Source organism: Maylandia zebra, linkage group LG10 (genome assembly GCF_041146795.1).
Source record: "Maylandia zebra isolate NMK-2024a linkage group LG10, Mzebra_GT3a, whole genome shotgun sequence".
Lineage (NCBI taxonomy): Eukaryota > Metazoa > Chordata > Actinopteri > Cichliformes > Cichlidae > Maylandia > Maylandia zebra.
The window spans coordinates 10,878,848-10,898,962 of record NC_135176.1 but is presented as its reverse complement, the minus strand read 5'-3'; the positions used below and the strand labels follow the sequence as shown (position 1 = coordinate 10,898,962).

The window sequence follows — 20,115 nt, the reverse complement described above, 5'->3', positions numbered from 1 at the left end:
CTTGCACAAAAGGACAAGAACGTGACGGTAAAGTTTACTACGAAAAAACTGAGTCGACAAGGAGCGATGGTGAGCTGTTCCTGATGTTTCTATACAAGAAAAGGAAGAAAATGAGATTCTGGGTTCTCACAATAAGGCAACAGAAGGGAGAATTTCATGGTTTGATTCAGGAGTTGAAGCTGTATCACGCCGGCTTTCATACATATTTCAGGATTTCAGTGGGGCAGTTTGAGCTCACATCTGAGGTGGTAGAGAAATACTTTCAGAGATAGTCAGATTGTATATTCAGTAACGGTGCACGTTTTGTTGCCAATTGCAGGATTCTGATTGGTCAATATTGTTTATTTGCATTAGAAAAATTTGAAAATCGAGTTTGCTCCAAAGAAATAATTGCCAGAAATTTGTCCTACGAAACACAGTCGCTGTGAACGGTCACATTCACATTAAGCATAGGTGAGTCCGAAAAACATTTATAGTGCGTGAACGAGTTTCACACGTCTTAAAAATGATGTTAAAGCTGAGTGTACACCTAGAACAGCCAAAACTTAATTTACTAATACATAGAGTAGTGTAATTAATTACTATGTAATATGTAATACACAATCATACCTCAGTCGGTCAATAACACCTGACACTGACACATTAACCTACTTGTTTCTGTGTCAAAATGTTATTCACATCTGATTCTGACCCACTTTGGCAACCAGCTATCTGTGCTGGGTGCTTTATTAGTCATTATCATTCATATCATACTTAAGATGGGCAGGCGGAGCCTCGCTCCCTGCTCCCTTTTCCTATCTGCAACCCACTGCTGTCACAATTAACATTTCTACCCTGGGACGTGTTGAAGGGGGGACTACATACTGCCGTGACTCCACTGTCAAGGCACCCAATGATGATGGGCAGAGTATGTGTTTTGCTTACATGTAGAACAAATTTTGTGCGCTTGGTACTTGGCTGCTTCTGAACTGGATGTTTCCCATAATGCTTTGGTGGTCAGTCAAGTGTATTATCAGTGTTTAGCAGTACAACAGAGGAGGAGTTTTCTGCTGCTTGGCTTGTTGAAGCTTAACGCCAAGTCACGCTCGAGTGTTTAAGTCCTGACAGGTCCTGATGATTGGTGCATTATTCTCTGCCATCAACATCCATGCAAGTAAAGGAAACTTGCTCTGTTTACTCTTTAATGAAGACATAGAGGTACATAGAGTAATTGGTCTAATTCACTAAGCCACTAAAATCACTAAGTCATATATGTAGAAAAAAAATTAGCTTTTATTTTAAGCTAGAATTTTAAAGGATTAGTCTGCACTTTTTTGCAAAGAGGGGCAGATTTTGCAGGCTGACTGAGCAGGTTGCAACTCCACCAGCTACCATTAGAGTTCAGAGACTCACCAGACGCTATGATGCTATCACAATACTTCACTCACAATAAGATAATATTGCGATTTTGCAATGTGTTTAGCATTGCAGTAGTGTATATTTTGATTTATCACCTTTTTTTCAGCTACAAATCACAATCTTCAAAGTTAAGTTTTGACAATATGTATTTTATCCAAAGTTATATCCCATCAGTTACTTATGATTTTAAATGGGAGTCATCCAGCGTCATAACATTACATGATGACATAATTTTCACCAAACGGTAATACATAGGCATAAAGAGCTTACTTTATTCATTTTATTATTATATGTTATTAGTGAGCATCCATCAATAATTTGAATCAACACATTTCCTTTACATTTGACACTTTACACTACAGAAATCTGTTAACTAACTTTCACACCAGCTTGTGTCCAGTGCCCATAACTCTTTCTTTCCATCTGTCCGTTTGCTTATGTGTGCGGAAGAGCAAAGAGAGCAGCAGACCGCCTCTTGTCATTTTGTGCCCACTGTCAGCTCAACACAAGCAAAAATGTGGAAATGTGGATCGTCCTCTGACAGAAACAGCCTGTTCATCAGCCTCTGGAAACAAGTGACTCAAGATGACAAAGTTTCCTGCCATCCTCATGCTCAAGAACCCTTACTGTTATATATAAAAAAAAAGAAGCATGACAAAAAAAACACATGCAGTGGAAGAGATTCTTTAAATCAACCCATTTAGAGTTATTGAGCATCCTCAAAGTGGTGTTTGCTCTGCTGCTGTCTGCTCTGTGTTTGCTGTAAGGTGCATTGTGATGAAGTAGCTACTTAAAACGGGGGTGGGGTGAGAGAGAGCAGAAATATCGCTATCAATCTTGCAAAACCAGACAACCATCTGCTCCCAAAAAACACCAGCTCCCTCCCCTCAACAGCTTGTCCCCAAAAACACTCACTGCAATGCCTCTGCAGCTGGAAATGGACCACACTGCCTAAATCAGCACTGCGACTGATCACTGTGGGGTTATGCAGCGATGGCCCTCCCACTGTAAGCTTTACACTGTCCTCCTGTCATGCATATGAGGGCCTTATTGTGTAATGCATATCAGGATGCACTTCTTTTGTTCTCGAAAAAAAATTGTTGGATTTCTTTAAAATTGCCTGGTTGACATGGGAAATCACTTAATGCTTCATTCAAGGAAATTATAATTTTATTGCAGATATTTCTTTGCTGTGGGAGAGTTCAGTCGTATGGAAAAACATTAGGAAGTCTACCTTTTCTTTCTGGTTCTCGCCTGTGACTGTAAAGCCGTTATCTCTGCTCTGCTGGTGGAATATGAGCCGAGGGAGGGCGTCATGATCTCCCCCGCAGGATCATGCAGCTCTTACTAACAGAAACTGAGTGGCACTCTTCTTTTTTTTTCCTCCCCCCTTAAATATTGCTTTTAAAGTGCAAAAGTTTGTATTTCAAATCATTTTACTTTTATGTGCTCTAATTCAGAAGCAGCTAATGTGATTTAAAAGCTTAGCAGAGTATAGATATTTTTCCTGAAGTATTCACACATGAGCGTGTGTGTGTGTGCGTGTGTGCGTGCGTGCGTGCGTGCGTGCGTGCGTGTGTGTGTGTGTGTGTGTGTGTGTGTCATTCATCCTGCGGTGCTTGTTTATTCAGTTTCATGTAGCCTGCTGTCAAATGTTTCATACAGAATCCTCAGAAAAGTGCTCAAAACATATTGAAAATATACAGTTAGCTTTGTGCACATACTGATATGAATTATGAGACTAATACACTTTACGTATTACATACAACAGCATTATTTACCATTATTGAAATGTTGTGTGAAGAGTCAGAGTTAGTAACACATTAATTTGGCCCATTAAAATGCTGAAAGGGTTTCTTTTCTAACTTTCTTTAATATCTCAGTGAGCGATAAGCCAGTCCCTTTTGTGCCCATGCTCTGCCAATATGCAATAACAGACTGCTCTTTGTTGTGCATCTGTGTGCGTGTGTGTGTGCGTGTGTGTTTTGGATGCAATTAGAGACAGCCTAGGATCTGTCAACTTCAGCTATTAACAAGGCGCCAGCAATGAAAAACTGTCAAATCCTAAATTGAAAATAACAAGCCTGTTTCTGTGATCACAAAACAATGAGTTTGCCCTTTTAAAAAGGCTTCAAACAAACCCTGTACACTTTGTACCCTCACTATTATTTAAAAAAAAAAATACAATTACTGGAAATGCGTCAGCCCTCGGCATGTACAGCATGTTGGCAGAGCAGGTAGCTTGCAGACTTTTATCAGATTCCATTAGATGAGCAGGTTAATTAGGACCAACCGACTGCAGTGATTTTACATAAACACAGCTAATTAAACACAAATTTGATTACCGTATTTCCCGGACTACAAAGCGCACCTAAATATTAGCCGCACAAGCTAAAATCAGGGGAAAATCCTGTTTTGTACATACATTAGCCGCACCTGACCAAAAGCCGCAGGTGTTTCAATGTTGACTTATCATATGTAAGAGAATATGCACAAAGGGAATTGTCAGGAAAGAGATGGCTGTTTGGAGACATCACTTTTATTAATATTTTGAAAAACAAGTTATGGGTACATATTTGCACATGTAGTACATAACAGTAGCCTACAGCACACCAGAAAAATAGATTCGGACTACCTTTTAGGCTCAGGTGCAGTGACACAGCTTTAACAAGAAGAAAAGTCAGTCATTCACCACCATCTTTCTCTTCTTCCTGCGCACTAAAACCACCAAAGTCCTCTTCTCCAGTGTCGGATACAAACAGGCTCAGGATGGCTTCGTCATCCACTCTTCTTCTCTCCTTCGTTGTCACTTTCAAAACCAAAGAAATCCTCATTGTCAGTGTCAGAGTCGAACACCCTCAGAAGGGCCGTGGCGGTGTCCTCCTCTCCATCATGCAGCAGTCCAGCCCTTCAAAATCCGTTGGTGATCGTGGATGTTTTCACACTTTTCCACGCTGTCAGAATCCACCGGTGGAGTTGGGCATAACTTGCTTTTTGGGCATAACTTGCAAGTTTATCGCCGCTCATCATCCACGACTCCCGCTGAACGCGTACCGCTACTTTGAAGTTTGTTTTTCGCGCTACTTCGTACGGCACTACGTTGCCTGGCGGACGGACATGTGACTAACATACCACTCTTGAACCCCGATCCTTCCGCCAGGCAACGTAGTGCCGTACAACAGCGGAACACACAAAACAAATCGTCTTACGATATGACAAAAATCACGGACAATCCATAGAAAAGCCGCACCTGACTAAAAGCCGCAGGGTTCAAAGCTTGTGCAAAAAGTAGCGGCTTATAGCCCGACATTTACGGTAATCGTTTTATCAACAGCTCTCATACCCTTGTTTTATTCTCGCGTACTAACAACCCAATGTGCTTAAAGTATTAGCATAAAAAGTACTTGTTCTGCTGGGGTTTGTTAACCGTCCTCCAAGTACAGGATTTTCTGTGCTGCACAAATATGGCTCTTTTTCTGTTGTTTCATATTGCATACACACATTTACATGTTGTTAAATGTTGTGTAATTTGAGGAGTTATTTGAATAAGAGAAATAAAAAACTAAAGAACATCTCAAATGTAACTAGGGCCTTTAAACTTTTTTTATATAACTGCTTAAAAAAAAGTTTGGAGCCACTGCTCTTTAATTCTTGGACATTCTTACTTTGTGATATTTTCTTGAAAACATCAAGTTTTTCTTATTTCAATTTTAATTAAATGCTCTATCTCACAGTTATAAATAATTTTAAGAAATCCTGGAGAAATCCTTTTGGTTTGGTCCATTTTGGCCAAACCTGACCTCTGAAATCCATCTAACCCTGCCAACCAGACCAATCACATCCAATCTCCTTGGCAGATGTGAAAATAGGATCTTTTATCAATCTTTAATGTTGCCTTTGAAGCACCGAATGGGCTTAATTTAGAAGATTAGGCAGAATTCCTAATTGAAACTTTAAAAGCTGTGGTGTCTTTTGTTCTTGCTGTGAAACAACATCCTAACATCACTGGTGTGCTTTGAGTGTTTTCCTTTTTTCTCTGTAGCTGAGTGAAAATGCCACTAACCAGCCTGCACTTTACAGCATGTGACAGAAAAGTAATCAGAGTGATAGAGACTTCCACCATGACAAAACTGGGTCATTGTAACACCCACCCCCTTCACCACAGGCAAGGCTGAAAGAGGAAAAAAAGATGAGGATGTCATCACCAGACTCGCGGTTTGCTTTCTCTATGGGTTGGTAACTGTGTTGTGATGGGACCGAAGGCATCCCCAGATCACTTTGACGTGTCCCTTCCTTCCCCGTAGTCTGTGGTTTATAGTGTCACGTTATAATCTGCCTCCCTGTATTTTATCTCTACCCTCTTTTGTTTCTGTCAGCCGGTGTCGTCCCGAGCTATCTGTTCCTCCCAGCACCCACTTTAACCTGTTAGTCTCATTGTGCTGAGAGACTTTTGAATGTTGCTTCACAGTTGTAAGCTTAAAAAAGAAAATCCACTCTCAACAATCACTCTCTAAAAACAGCTCTATGTAATTTACCAGGTGGATTGATGGTCTTCTAGTTTGCTAGATCTGCTAATATAAAAAGATCAGTATAGGGAGTGCCTTTATGCTTTTAGGCTGAGGGTTAAATTGAAAGAAGTAAACACCGAGGGTCAGTCTGTGAAACCCAGCCACTGCAAGTGCCTGGTTAGCAGCAGTCAGTGTGATCAAATACCGAAAATTAAAATTACAGCTAGGAAGGCGTCTGAGATGACAACATTCAAAAGATGGTTAGAAGTTAATATAATCCTGTGAGGTTTATTTTACTACAAAAAGGTTCATTTCTAAACCATCTTAGTTTGTGATTCATTTTTGAAGTATTAAAGTATTAAAGTAGTGAGTATCTAAAAGCTTAGCCTAAAGGTGTTCTACACATGAACAGTGCTAATAAAAAGCTGTGGAGGGGCAGAATGACAAATTAAACATTAATTTAGGTCTTTTACCAAAAAAATGCTAAAAACAATGAGAGCCCCAGTGACACAGGCCTAGAGACTGGTCAGCAACCGCCTGGCAACCACTGGTCGACTTCTCCAACTGGTCGGCAAATGGTTGCTGGTAGGTGAAAATGGTCAGAACGAGGTGTACAGGGTTGCATTAGAAACCTCCTTAAGATTGCATCATTGCTCATTTGCACAATCGCCATGGACACCCATAGAGGGCACCAACTTATCTGCAGTCACTAACTTCTGGCTGTGTGGTAGTGAAACAGAAAAGTGTGGCACATAATGGAAATGGATACTGTTTCCCTTCAAAGTAAAAGTTGAAAGGTTCTGTTTGTAGTAGCAAGGCACAACTTTAACTTTGAAGAAGATTTGCATTGTTTCAGTGCCACTGGGCAACCAGTTGGTGAATGTTTGCAGACAAGTCAACATCTTCCATGTAAATGTTTAGCAACCAAGGAGGTTTTTGGTGTAGCAGATTTCATCTGGCAACTGTCAACAAACCAACCGGACAGAAAATACACATTTTTCTTAACAAACGTCAGTTGCACAGCTCTGGGCTTGTGAGACTGATGCATACAGAAAAGGCTTAGGTCCAGAAATCAATTTTCAGTGACTGAAATCAGTTGCCCCTTTCACACTTCACTAGTTTATACCAAATTTTCAATCCCAAAGCATTAAACATTAAACAAGCAGACATTAAAACAGCCTCCCACGGCTATAAGGTTAACCAGGCTGTACACCTTTTATGGCTGAAGTAAAGGCAGGAGTTAACGAATAGTTTTTATTTTCTTTGTCAGAGAAAACTGTGTTTAGAGCTCAACGCGAACATTAGCATCCTAATATCCTCCCAGCTGACCAGCCCTGGCACCAGTGCAACCATGTCTGCTAGTGTGGCAAAAAGGAAATTAAAGCAGTCCATCAACCAAACAACTCACGGCACAGTGAACATCACAGACAGAGTATACGTGCCAATGGGTGGATTTCACCTCAACGACAATAATATGTCATTTTAACCTTTCAAAGCAGACCTAGTTTATAATGAATGTACCAAAAAAAAGTAAAAATTTCAACTCTGACATTGTGAAGTAACTGCAGCGACCTGTTATTAGAAGCATTACTCATTCAGACAGTTTAATGCTATAGAGACACTTCAATGTGTGTTTTATTATTACACTGACTTCATCTCTTTTTGCTGCGTCATGATGTGAAAACTTTCTCTCCAGCTGAGCCGTGTTGTTGTCTACGTGGTGACCTTCTGTTTATACCATGGCCTGGACAAATGCTTGTTTTTAATTGGCCCAAAGGATGTGGTTAAATTAGTTGCTACCAAAGACAGGGTGAACGGCCTAATGGCTGTGGGCAGGAAGTCTTTCATCTCAGATAATCACAAAGTGAAGAATCTCACTGAGCCATTAGCTAACTGTGAGTCACTAGGATGTTCCGCAGTGAAAATGCACTGCAGAGACGGAAATACAAAAAGACATTTTGTGCCGAATTCAACAGATTGAAAAACGTTAAGTGCCCAAATCAGCTTGGCATCCACATACATATTTCAGCATACAAACAAAATAAAGGCTACATAATGTTAACATCCAGAACATACTATGTTCAGCAGTATATTCAGCTGCTTTTAACATGGTCTGTTATTTCATGTTCACACATCTTGTTGGGGACCTCTCAGAGGGATGAAGGTTACTGAAGCTTGTTTGATGCAGCTTTTGCAACAGAGCTGCTAAGAAGCCTCACTGCTATCAGGATTAGCTAGGATTATTTGCTGCTAACAGCAAACAGGTACACACTCTTGAACCTTTGGATTCAGAATCTCACAGTTGAATGCCAACAGGATTACCCGGGAGCAGTTTCAAACTGAATGTCAGATTCCTATAAATACAGATGAAGGTTAAAGCGTCTGTCCACTGGCCCTGGTATAAGCAGACTGAGATTGTGCAGTGCATGTTTAAATGGATTCCTTAATATTCATTACTCCTGTGATATCCATTCACCTTAAACATGCACCTCTATGGGTCTTCACTTCATAGAATTTCTCTTTCATTTGCAGCAAGTATGAAGAGAAATACCACCAAGTTAATAAAGGTCAAAACAGAGATTGTTGGTCGGTTGTTTTGTATTTACTCTTGGCATGGTTTGTCACGAGGAAGACACCTTTACAGGTGACTTACAAAAATATACAAAACCTAAAAATCTGTTGATGTTGTGAAAATAGTTGTCATTATTGTTGAGGATTTGGAGCTTTACATTTCACAAATAATTTTGCTCTTCAAAAAAACCCACTGAAAGCTGTAATTACAAAAAATCTTTCATTTGCATCTGTGTACATCATACAACTCAGGAGCTGCAAGGCAATGTTCATAATCTTTTATGAGCACGTGCTGTTTGCATCTAAACTGAAGGAATGTAAAATGTGCCCCTCATTTCCAGTGTATATGTGAACTAAGACTAAATCCCTGACTATTTTCTCTATCTCTCTTTTTCCCCTTTCACTGGACAGCTTTGCATAAACCCAGATGCCTCCCCTCCCTCTTGACGAACGCATAGTGGTCATTCAGCGCCCCAAAAATTTAGCCCTTTGCGAGGCTTCCCCACAGACTATCCCGCAGCACTCCTCTCATCTTACAGCCTCCTCCAATGGACAAGTCGCTCAACCTGCTCATCTCCATCCTTCTCAGTCCCAATTTTATTCACCCACCTGTAAATCTCTGACTCTGGAATGCAAGCGCAGGTCCTCTCGTGTGCAGAAATTCAAGGGCGACCAACCTGTCCTCCCGGCGGCCGTCAGACACATCCCTAGCCACTGCCACAGCAATGGCACGGTAACTCTCGGCCCGCGTCTGCCCTCACACACGCATACTATTGATATCAGAGTGACATTGGACAAAGGAGGAAGAGGTGGTGGAGGAGGCGGAGGATTCAGCAACTCATTAGGGCGTAGCGGGAGTATAAAAAGTGGCAGAGGGAAATGTGTCTCTTCAGGGTTCGAACAAGGACAGTGTGAGAGAAAAACCGGAACTGCAGGGAGGCCAGGTGGCGTCGAACACAGGCCACAGCGAATTCGTCAGCTGTCATCAGCCCCTGGTGGGGTCCTACAGTTTGTCCCCGCCCAGGCGCAGCAGCATAAGTTTAGGAGTGAAAAGGAGAAGGAAAACACTGGTTTTCTTAACAGATGTGACCACGAGTTTTCCTCTATAGGTCACAGGACAAGCACCAAACTGGGACCGGTCCATCAAAGCCTAAATAGTCACAGTCTGACCCACCACCACAACTCTGTCCCTTTGCCCCATGCTGCCATCCTAAACTCCACCTACCCCCCATCTCCTTCCTCCCAACCCACCTATGTCGCAGCCTCTCTTCAGCAACGTAGACAGCCTCACCCAGCCTCTCAACCCAGGGATCACCGCCCTCACCTTCTTCATGGTTTACCCCTCTCTCCTTGCTCCTCCCACGCTGGAGGGTTCCCCAGCCCTGACCACACCTGCACCATCGACTGCGCGCACCCATTCAGTTGTGGCTGCTGGAGGTTGGTAAGATGCAGAGGGTGTAAAGGGCACTCGGCTAGCTTTCAAGGAGGTGGTGGAAGCACTTCCACCTCATTTTCCTGTGGTCACAATGTTGGAGCAGTAAAGAGAGGAGGTAAAGAAATGGGCCTGAGAAATCTGGGTGGGTGTCTCTCCAACGCCTCCACCTCTAACACCTCATCTTCTAACAGCACTGCTTCTGAGTGTCGCGCGGGCCTGTTCAAACCTCTCCGCTGTGCCTCCTGCTCTGGTGAGGCTGGAAACTTTGAGAGTCCTGCTATTCTTCGCAAAAAACTTGTAGGAGGATGTCTTCCCTGCACCCCGCTGTCCTCTTCTGCCCCTCTGCGGGCAATACAGAGCTGCGTCACAGGCTGCAACCCCAAAGCTTCCCAAACGGGCAGTTCCACCTGCAGCTACTGCAGCAGCGACCCCATAGTGGTCACATACAACCCTCGCAGAGGCAAACCCCCAGGAAGAAGCATTCCAGCAGCTCATCCGATGTCTGTGTATCAAGCCGATGATGACGACTACAGCGTGCGCACCATCTGGCCCGAAGAATTGGCCAAGAAGATGACCCACTCTAAAGCTCAAAAAAATCACTGTGCTGGGGGAGGTGTAGGAGTCGCGAAAACCTGTGCGAGTCAGACCCAGAATGGCAGTAATGGAACAGGGCTCGTTCTCCTGGACTGTCAAAACCTCAAGGAGTACGCACAGACGCAGCTCACAGACCACGCTGGACGGAGGCGGCTTCAGCAGGGCAAAATGGCAGCCCTCGATTTTATGGGCTGCAGGTCAGGACCGGAGTACGACGACGGTCGGAGCTCGCTGAAGAGGCTTTTGAATAAAGCCGAGGATGCGGGAATGAGCGATGGGCCTGACCATGACGAAGACGCAGCATATCCCTCCTCCCCCTCTCCCCGCTCTGCCTCCCCACCGTCACCTGTGTCCTTTTCCCCTCCACCATCCGCCCCCACTACGCTAATCAAACCCAAGCCTTGGCAGAGAGACAGGGAGGGAGGACACACTCTGTCGTCGGCTCAGTCACTTCACCTGGCCTTGAACTCCCTGAACAGAGAGCAAGATGAGGAGAACAACAGAAGTAAGAACAGCTTAAAATCCAATTGTGCTGAGGCCATTGCGGTCAGTGATGTAAACCTGGGTCATAATAGCTGGTGTCAGGTTGTTTTGATCACAGCTGTTGATCAAAAATCTTTTGGTTAGCTTCATTTTATGACAGTGTTAATGTTCTAGTGCAACCTGCTTTTATAATCTACCAATAATGCACACAGAATAATATGACCCACTTTTGCATCAGGGACAGAATTGCAGATTCACTTTAGTTTTTGTCGTTGCATTGTATTGATTTTTTAAGTGTTCTCTTGATTTGGTGCTTTGTTGTAGCAGCTACTTGTTAACTCGCAGTTAACACCACCTCTCGACACTATCATTTCCCAGTGCGCCTCTCTCTGCCGCTCTCCTCTTCCTTGCCGGCTTCTCTTTCCGATGAGTCTGTGATGACTCCTGATGCGGAGAACGCTGTGGTCAGTCCCATCCTGCCCTTCCTGTATCTGGGAAATGAGAGAGATGCTCAGGACCTGGACCTGCTCCTACGCCTCAACATCGGCTACGTGGTCAACGTGACCACACACCTGCCTCTCTACCACGTCAGCTCTGGACTGCGCTACAAAAGGATCCCAGCCACTGACAACAGCAAGCAAAACCTTCGACAGTACTTCGAGGAGGTTTTTGAGTTTATTGGTGAGTGCTCCACCTCTTGTACATTGATGTGTGCAGTGTTGGGCACTGTGGTGGGATTACTTTATTAGGTAATAAGTAGGGGTGCAACGATACTCGTATCGATATTGAACCATTCGATACAGTGCTTTCGGTTCTGTACGCATATGTATCAAACAATACAAAATAAAATTTTAATTTATTTTATCAACTTTCCTTCTGACGATGCTGTCTGTGTTGAGCGCTCAGTGGATCTGCGCTTGACAGTGCAGCCTAGGCGGAGTAGTCGAACGCAGATTCACTGAGCGCAGGGCAAGCTAGCGAGACAGAAGTTAAGCTCTCCTTGCAACATGGCAAATTGAACCTCCCCCACCCTCATTCAGATCTGGCGTTTGGAATTATTTTGGTTTTCATGTGATGTATGACCCTGAAGGTAAGCGAGTCATGGACTAAAGTAAAACAGTATGTTGGATGTGCCATGCAATGCTCAATTACATGGGTGGGAACTAGTGTGTTAGCGCAGTTAGCTCGTTAACGTGTTGGCACGGAGATTTGCCGTGTTGTGGCGTTAACGTCATTTCAACGAGATTTACGCTGACAGCACTAGTGGGAACACAACAAATATGACTGCACATTTACACCGACATCATCCTAGTGCAAAGACAAGTGGAAGCAGACAAAAACAACAAGCACGCATGCTACAAACTTTACCCGAGTCATTTAGACAGCCGTTAGCACATGATTCTCCTTATGGGGACCTGATATGTTTAATATGCTGATGAGAATATAGCCCAGAAGAAGCGTATAGTATAGCTTTTATTTTGGAAAGAGCCATTTCTCTGTAATAAACTCTCTTTTCCAAAGATGAGTGATTCCTCAATCAGATACAGGGCTCGCAAAATCGGCTGCCCGACGTCCTGGGGCTAGCGATTTTTCCAGTTGGGCTACCAAAATCTATCTCTGCCCTGTCCGTCGGGCTATCGTAGGACGGAAAAATATATGTCAATGCTTTTGCATTCTTTCGGAAATGTAGCTGGGTAATTATGTCATTGGCATCGATGAGCCACTGTCAATATGTGACATATTGAAATCGTGTTTGAATTTGCGCTTGTTTTTTGCTTTCACTTGTTTCACTTTGCAATCGGGCGAACTGTGTATAGAGAGCGACAGCACTGATTGGTGAGTGATGATAATTTGCACACCAATTCCTCTGACATCGTCTTATCAATCGTTAGCTTACTATGCAAAAATGACAGGTGAAATCTCCCGCAACAAGCTTAAACATGTGAGAGGTTGATCGCGCAGAGAATCGATGAGCGTTATGTGAGTGCGTGTGCAAAAGCAGCAGGATATATATTGTAGCGGATCAGGGCTGTTCGGGGTTCTGTTTGTACAGTTATGTTTTGTTTATGTTGCCATAGTGACGGGTGACGCCCTCTCGCTGCGACGGTGTGTCCTTCCGGGGTCAGAGGGCGCCCTGTGTGTTGTTGTCGTTGCTGTGCTGCTGCCGCGCTGAGCAGTTAGCTAGCGGCAGTGTTCTTCTGCAGATGTCAATAAACGGCTGTGCTCCCTGGCTAGCTCACGGGAAGCAAGACCAAACGATACCTCCGTCTCCTCCTTGTCTGAGCTCGCCACATTGGTGTCAGAAGTGGGATGATGGTGGCACCCCATGTTCTGACCCGAGTGACTTTTCCCCTGCCAGTCGTGACCGGCCGGTGCGCCAAAAGAAGGCACCTGGACATTTGCAGGACTTTGTGTGAGGTAATGGGGTCGTCGGGGACGACTGACCCCTTAGGTGGGGGCTATGTAGCGGGTCAGGGCTGTTCGGGGTTCTGGGGTCCGTTCTTCGTACGTCGCTTACTACATCCAAGATCAAATGACACATCCAAGACCAAATCATCGCGCTAACTCTGAGCTCGCTATTCCGGTTCTCCGAACACACCTGCTGTTGACGATTAGTATAGCTGGATGAAGTAATGTGAGATCACTGGGTGTCGTAAAAGGGGCTACGCATCGATAGTAGAAACATTGATCGGCAACCCTCTGATTGGTCGGCGAAAATGTCGAAGGAGCGCGCTCAGTATTTTTCGGCAGCAGAGCAAGAACTCTTGAGTGAGGGATTTCAGGAGTTTCAGAGTTTAATTAAAACGCAAGGGAACACTGCAAAGGCTGCAAAAGCAAGGAGAGAGGGCTGGCAGAAAGTTGCTGACAAATTAAACTCGTAAGTAATTTAATAATAACAATAATAATGGAGTGGATTGATATAGCGCTTTTCAAGGCACCCAAAGCGCATGACAATGCCACTATTCAGTCACTCTCACATTCACACACTGGTGGAGGCAGCTACAGTTGTAGCCACAGCTGCCCTGGGGCAGACTGACAGAAGCCAGGCTGCCATATCGCGCCATCGGCCCCTCTGGCCAACACCAGTAGGTGGTAGGGTAGATTTATTATATTACACTATATTATCCAATAATATATTACATTATATTATATTATGTTAAATTATGTTATATTATATCCCCTTTCACATTAGAGCCACAACAGGACCCACTAGAACATGGGAACAAGTAAAAGTGAAATATAAGAATATTCTACAGAATGGCAATATTCATCACTTATATTGCTTTTAGTCTCTTGGAAAGAGACCCTGAAATAAGCTGTTAGTTTGTTCATAACAGCAACCAAGAAAAGGGCAGAGCAAAAAAAAGACAGGTGGTGGTCCTGCACCCCTTGGTCAACAAGTTGGTTAAGTAAATAATACCCTCACGGGAAAATCGATATCTCTCTATGAGCACACTGTCGCGCTGAGCTAAAGGATCCTGTCTATCCCGCAATATACGCTGGATTCTGAGGACTCTCCTTATCAATCTTGCACCTTCCGCAATGGGTGGCTCGCGTAAACGGACAGGACATGGCTGCGACAGACTTCCCAAATCCACCTTCGCTTTTATAGCCGTGGTCTCTCATCTTGATTACACGAAGTAATTTACAATTACTACTCTGAAATATGAATTACATCTGTAACAATCACATACATGTAATAGAATGATTAATAGTACATTTCCCTTTTTTAGGAAATGACCTGTATGTATCTGTGTGACATCAATAAAAGGATCAAGTGCTGCATTATCTTTAGTTACATTGATGTTATTTATTTATGGTGAAACAGTGGTGGAATATCGCTGTTGCTTTCGTATAAATGAAGCGGACATACCTGCGTGGCCGCGATCTAATCCTGTTTACATAAAGTAAACCTGCTCCCGAGCAGGTTTACGCTTATGGCTCTGTTGCTACGACAGCAAGTCCCGGATGAGCTTCGGGGAACCGAATGATCCAGGATCACGCGAAATCGTCAATAATCAAATCCAGCTAACTTACTTAGCGAGGTACGAAGAACGGGCCCCTGTTTGTACAGTTATGTTTTGTTTATGTTGCCATAGTGACGGGTGACGCCCTCTTGCTGCGACGGTGTGTCCTTCCGGGGTCAGAGGGCGCCCTGTGTGTTGTTGTTGTTGCTGTGCTGTTGCCGCGCTGAGCAGTTAGCTAGCGGCAGTGTTCTTCTGCAGATGTCAATAAACGGCTGTGCTCCCTGGCTAGCTCACGGGAAGCAAGACCAAACGATACCCCCGTCTCCTCCTTGTCTGAGCTCGCCACATTGGTGTCAAAAGTGGGATGATGGTGGCACCCCATGTTCTGACCCGAGTGACTTTTCCCCCGCCAGTCGTGATCGGCCGGTGCGCCAAAAGAAGGCACCTGGACATTTGCAGGACTTTGTGTGAGGTAATGGGGTCGTCGGGGACGACTGACCCCTTAGGTGGGGGCTATGTAGCGGGTCAGGGCTGTTCGGGGTTCTGTTTGTACAGTTATGTTTTGTTTATGTTGCCATAGTGACGGGTGACGCCCTCTCGCTGCGACGGTGTGTCCTTCCGGGGTCAGAGGGCGCCCTGTGTGTTGTTGTTGTTGCTGTGCTGTTGCCGCGCTGAGCAGTTAGCTAGCGGCAGTGTTCTTCTGCAGATGTTAATAAACGGCTGTGCTCCCTGGCTAGCTCACGGGAAGCAAGACCAAACGATACCCCCGTCTCCTCCTTGTCTGAGCTCGCCACATTGGTGTCAGAAGTGGGATGATGGTGGCACCCCATGTTCTGACCAGAGTGACTTTTCCCCTGCCAGTCGTGACCGGCCGGTGCGCCAAAAGAAGGCACCTGGACATTTGCAGAACTTTGTGTGAGGTAATGGGGTCGTTGAGGACGACTGACCCCTTAGGTGGGGGCTATGTAGCGGGTCAGGGCTGTTCGGGGTTCTGTTTGTACGGTTATGTTTTGTTTATGTTGCCATAGTGACGGGTGACGCCCTCTCGCTGCGACGGTGTGTCCTTCCGGGGTCAGAGGGTGCCCTGTGTGTTGTTGTTGTTGCTGTGCTGTTGCCGCGCTGAGCAGTTAGCTAGCGGCAGTGTTCTTCTGCAGATGTTAATAAACGGCTGTGCTCCCTGGCTAGCTCACGGGAAGCAAGACCAAACGATACCCCCGTCTCCTCCTTGTCTGAGCTCGCCACATTGGTGTCAGAAGTGGGATGATGGTGGCACCCCATGTTCTGACCCGAGTGACTTTTCCCCCGCCAGTCGTGACCGGCCGGTGCGCCAAAAGAAGGCACCTGGACATTTGCAGAACTTTGTGTGAGGTAATGGGGTCGTTGAGGACGACTGACCCCTTAGGTGGGGGCTATGTAGCGGGTCAGGGCTGTTCGGGGTTCTGTTTGTACAGTTATGTTTTGTTTATGTTGCCATAGTGACGGGTGACGCCCTCTCGCTGCGACGGTGTGTCCTTCCGGGGTCAGAGGGTGCCCTGTGTGTTGTTGTTGTTGCTGTGCTGTTGCCGCGCTGAGCAGTTAGCTAGCGGCAGTGTTCTTCTGCAGATGTTAATAAACGGCTGTGCTCCCTGGCTAGCTCACGGGAAGCAAGACCAAACGACACCTCCGTCTCCTCCTTGTCTGAGCTCGCCACAATATTTTAGTTCTGCTGAGCCAAATAAGACAGGTCAGGGTGAAGAAGTGACAGCCAAAGAAAAGCTTACCACAAAACGGAAAAGTTATGACAAATCAGACTATAAGGCAAAAAGAAAGTTCAGCTTTATGGTTTCATGGACAAAAGAATTTCTGTGGCTGCAATATGACAAGCGAAATAACCAGGGCTGCACATAAGTGGTCCGCAGGTGCGCATTCGCTGTCAAAATAAAAAACGGGCACAAGATAAGAAGTTGCAACGCGTGTTTGCATACATAAGATTTTCAGGAGGAGGACAGACATTTGTTTAGAACTCTTAAAGATGTCGAAGAAGCAAGCTCCTTTAATCAATTACTGTGATGTTCCTCCACCTCCAAAGAAATGTCAGAAGGAGTCCGAACCACAAAAGAAGCACGTATTCTCGGAAAAGTAGTTGCAGGAGGTGAGCTGGCTTCAAACAAATGATGAACGCACAGAGATGTGGTACGGAATGTGCCGTGAAAATTTAATAAATGACAAATTAAAAAGGCATGAGCATTTTTTTTTTGTATCGGAAAAATATCGAACCATGACACCAAAGTATCGAACCGAACCGTGAATTTTGTGTATTGTTGCACCCCTAGTAATAAGGGGTTAAAAGTTCTACTTTAGTAATTACTAGTGCTGTCAGCGTTAATCTCGCTAAAATGATGTTAACACCATAACCACATTAATGCGGCAAATCTCCTTTAGCGAGTTGACGTGAATCGCCCGTGCGAGGGCTACACAGCGTCAACGTGTTAGCGCGGTTTGGCGTTAACGTCATTTTAACGAGATTAACGCTGACACCACTAGTAATTACATTTTAAATACTAATCCAAATAATGGGAGGCTTAGCTTGTTTGTGGACCTACCAGCATTTATATAGAAGCTTGATATCAGTTTCTGCATTACGTAGAGACAGACGTAGTACATGCTATCTTAGCTATCTTTCAGATGTAAAAAGGGCTTTTACCAAAAATGTCAGCTTAGGTGCTAACTAGTAGCTGTGTCAGCACTGAAATGGTAAACCTACTGCCAAGAATTAGCAATTTTGTTGTGAGTGGAAGCTAGCATGCTAACATCAGAGCAATGCTAATTTTTAACTGTGCTAATTTATGTGTTATGTACAGAATGCATTGCATTTGGGCATGAAGAAGCATCAAATTACTTCATTAACCAAGAAACATTATTGAGAAGCAAATCTAGACAAAAAATGTCAATCTGGGCCAATCTAAAAACCACGATATGATTATGACACAGATGACCAGAGTGGGCATCTATAACCAATATTTCCCAGAGTTATGCCCTCTCTTCTAATATTGTTTTGAATAAGCACATGTGTGTGCAGGCACCCACATAGCATCTTAAATACACTGATCAGTCACCTTATTAGGTGAACCTTTCTGGGACCCCGTTTGCCTTAGAACGATCCAGAACTTTAAACAATGCTCAGTTGGTACTAAGGGGGCCAAGCGTGCCAAGAATTTACCCCCCACACCATTACGACACCACCAGCAATATGAACTATCGATAAAATGTAGCATAACAGTTCAGCAATCTTCTTTTGGCTTATTTTGATGAGCCCATGTGGATTGTAGCTCCAGTTGGCATCTGGTGTGGTCTTCTGCCATGTGATTATTGTGTTAACAAGCATTTAGCAAGGCGGTGATAATCCTGTTTTATTAAGAAACTTTATTTGAAAGAGAGAGGGGCCAAAGAAGACGTAGAAGTCTGGAAGAAGAAAAATTCTAATTTTTAAAATAAAATTTTGTGTCCTAGACAGCAAACCTTTTAGAGTGTTTTAGTAGATTTCACTGTTGATTCTATAAATGTAGTTTTTATGTACTAGGAACAATGAAATTAAAACTAATTAAGGTAATACATCAATTTGTCCAAATAAGTGCCTGAATGACTTCCAAGTGGCATACTTCTAGGAGGACACTGGTCTGAACTGGTGAACTTATTTGTACCAGCATTTCAACTGTCACGGTCCCACTGCTCTTCAAATACAAAAACAAGCCTCTGTCTCATTACTGCGACAGCTAGTGAGCTCAATTAGTGATGCATGGTATGCAGGTAGGACCCGCAGTTGGTCTTGTTGATAAAAGGATAGTGTAGCAAAATTAAGGTTAACAAGCTTCCCCTTACCAGAAGATATAGGAATGACATCGAGCATGTGTTTATTAAGACGTCGAGCAGATAGCTGTTACTGTCACTTTTATTTTTCAATGATGAGCTAATGTTCAAACAGTGGTTACTCAGTGTCAGAGTGTTTGCGGGATGCTTTATTACTCCTTGCTGTGACTTCAGGAGTCAGGAGACTACTGAAGTCAGTAGTCTGCGATAACTGTTGCCTGGTAACCTGCTTTTTCTTTTTGTACTGAAAGAGAGAGGAAAGGCAGTGACTTGCAATGTGATCGTTAGTTCCTTTGTTTCCTTTAAAAGCTATTGTGTTAGTGTCTATGAAGTGAATTGCTGACTCTGTGCCATGCACTCTGTGATTCATCTGCAAGTTTATTTAATAGCTGGTAAAACTTTTTCTTTAAAGTTACAAATGAAATGAATTATTAAAAGCAAGTGCTGATGATGTACATGTTGCTAAATGTGTGTTACTTGTGTTTAGAAAAAAACTGATGCAGTGTTAGGTCATTTTTTTACTTCTTGAATGAAAACTGAGCTCATCCGTTTTGTTGCTCTCATCCACAGAGGAGGCATATCAGAGTGGACAGGGAGTGCTGGTACACTGCCAGGCAGGCGTGTCCCGTTCTGCAACCATTGTCATCGCCTACCTTATGAAGCACACCCTCATGACAATGACAGATGCCTACAAATACGTGCGGAGCCGCCGTCCTGTGGTGTCGCCGAATCTCAACTTCATGGGCCAGCTTTTGGAGTTCGAGAGGGACCTCAACTCTGGGGTGACTCCTCGCATCTTGATGCCTAAGCTTAACGGTGTGGAGACGCAGGTGTGAGAAAGGTCAGGGGTCGCGAGTGTATGGAGGGAGTTAGCGCAGGTGAAAGAGAGAGCAGGACTGAAGTGGCATTGATGAGGCATGAAGGGAGGACTGGAAAATGCTGTTGTGTTTGGCAGTTAGTGCACTTTTCATACTGTGAGACAAAAGACTGGACGGTTCAGTTGTTTAAGTAGTCGTTCTTAGACAACTTGATCTCCATCCAGCGTCTTGTTTTTAAGATAATGTGCCAATATTTTGTATATATCTAACATCACTCAGATATCTCAACACGTTTTTCTTTTTCGTCTCATGCCTCTTCCTTTCCATTCCCATTGTTTACAGTCACAGTAACACATTGGAAGATACTGACTCTGTTGCCATGAATCATAAATGCATGCAGAAATGGAAAGGAGGGACTTTAATACTGCTTCCACTGAACCGCTTGGATGCTTCCACCATATGTAGCAACACAGAGGTCATTTCGATGCACTTTA

The 20,115-nt window shown here is 44.1% G+C and overlaps 1 protein-coding gene across 1 annotated transcript in view; it reads left to right on the top strand.

Moving 5' to 3' along the window:
* The window catches only part of si:dkey-175m17.7 (uncharacterized), a 44,698-nt gene that overhangs the window by 6,483 nt on the left and 18,100 nt on the right, over positions 1 to 20,115 (top strand). Inside the window, exons 2-4 of the mRNA XM_076888824.1 lie at positions 8,889 to 11,011; positions 11,368 to 11,670; positions 19,374 to 19,638. Coding sequence (XP_076744939.1) covers positions 8,905 to 11,011; positions 11,368 to 11,670; positions 19,374 to 19,638 — 2,675 coding nt within the window. The 5' untranslated portion in view covers positions 8,889 to 8,904. The remainder of the gene's footprint in view (positions 1 to 8,888; positions 11,012 to 11,367; positions 11,671 to 19,373; positions 19,639 to 20,115) is intronic.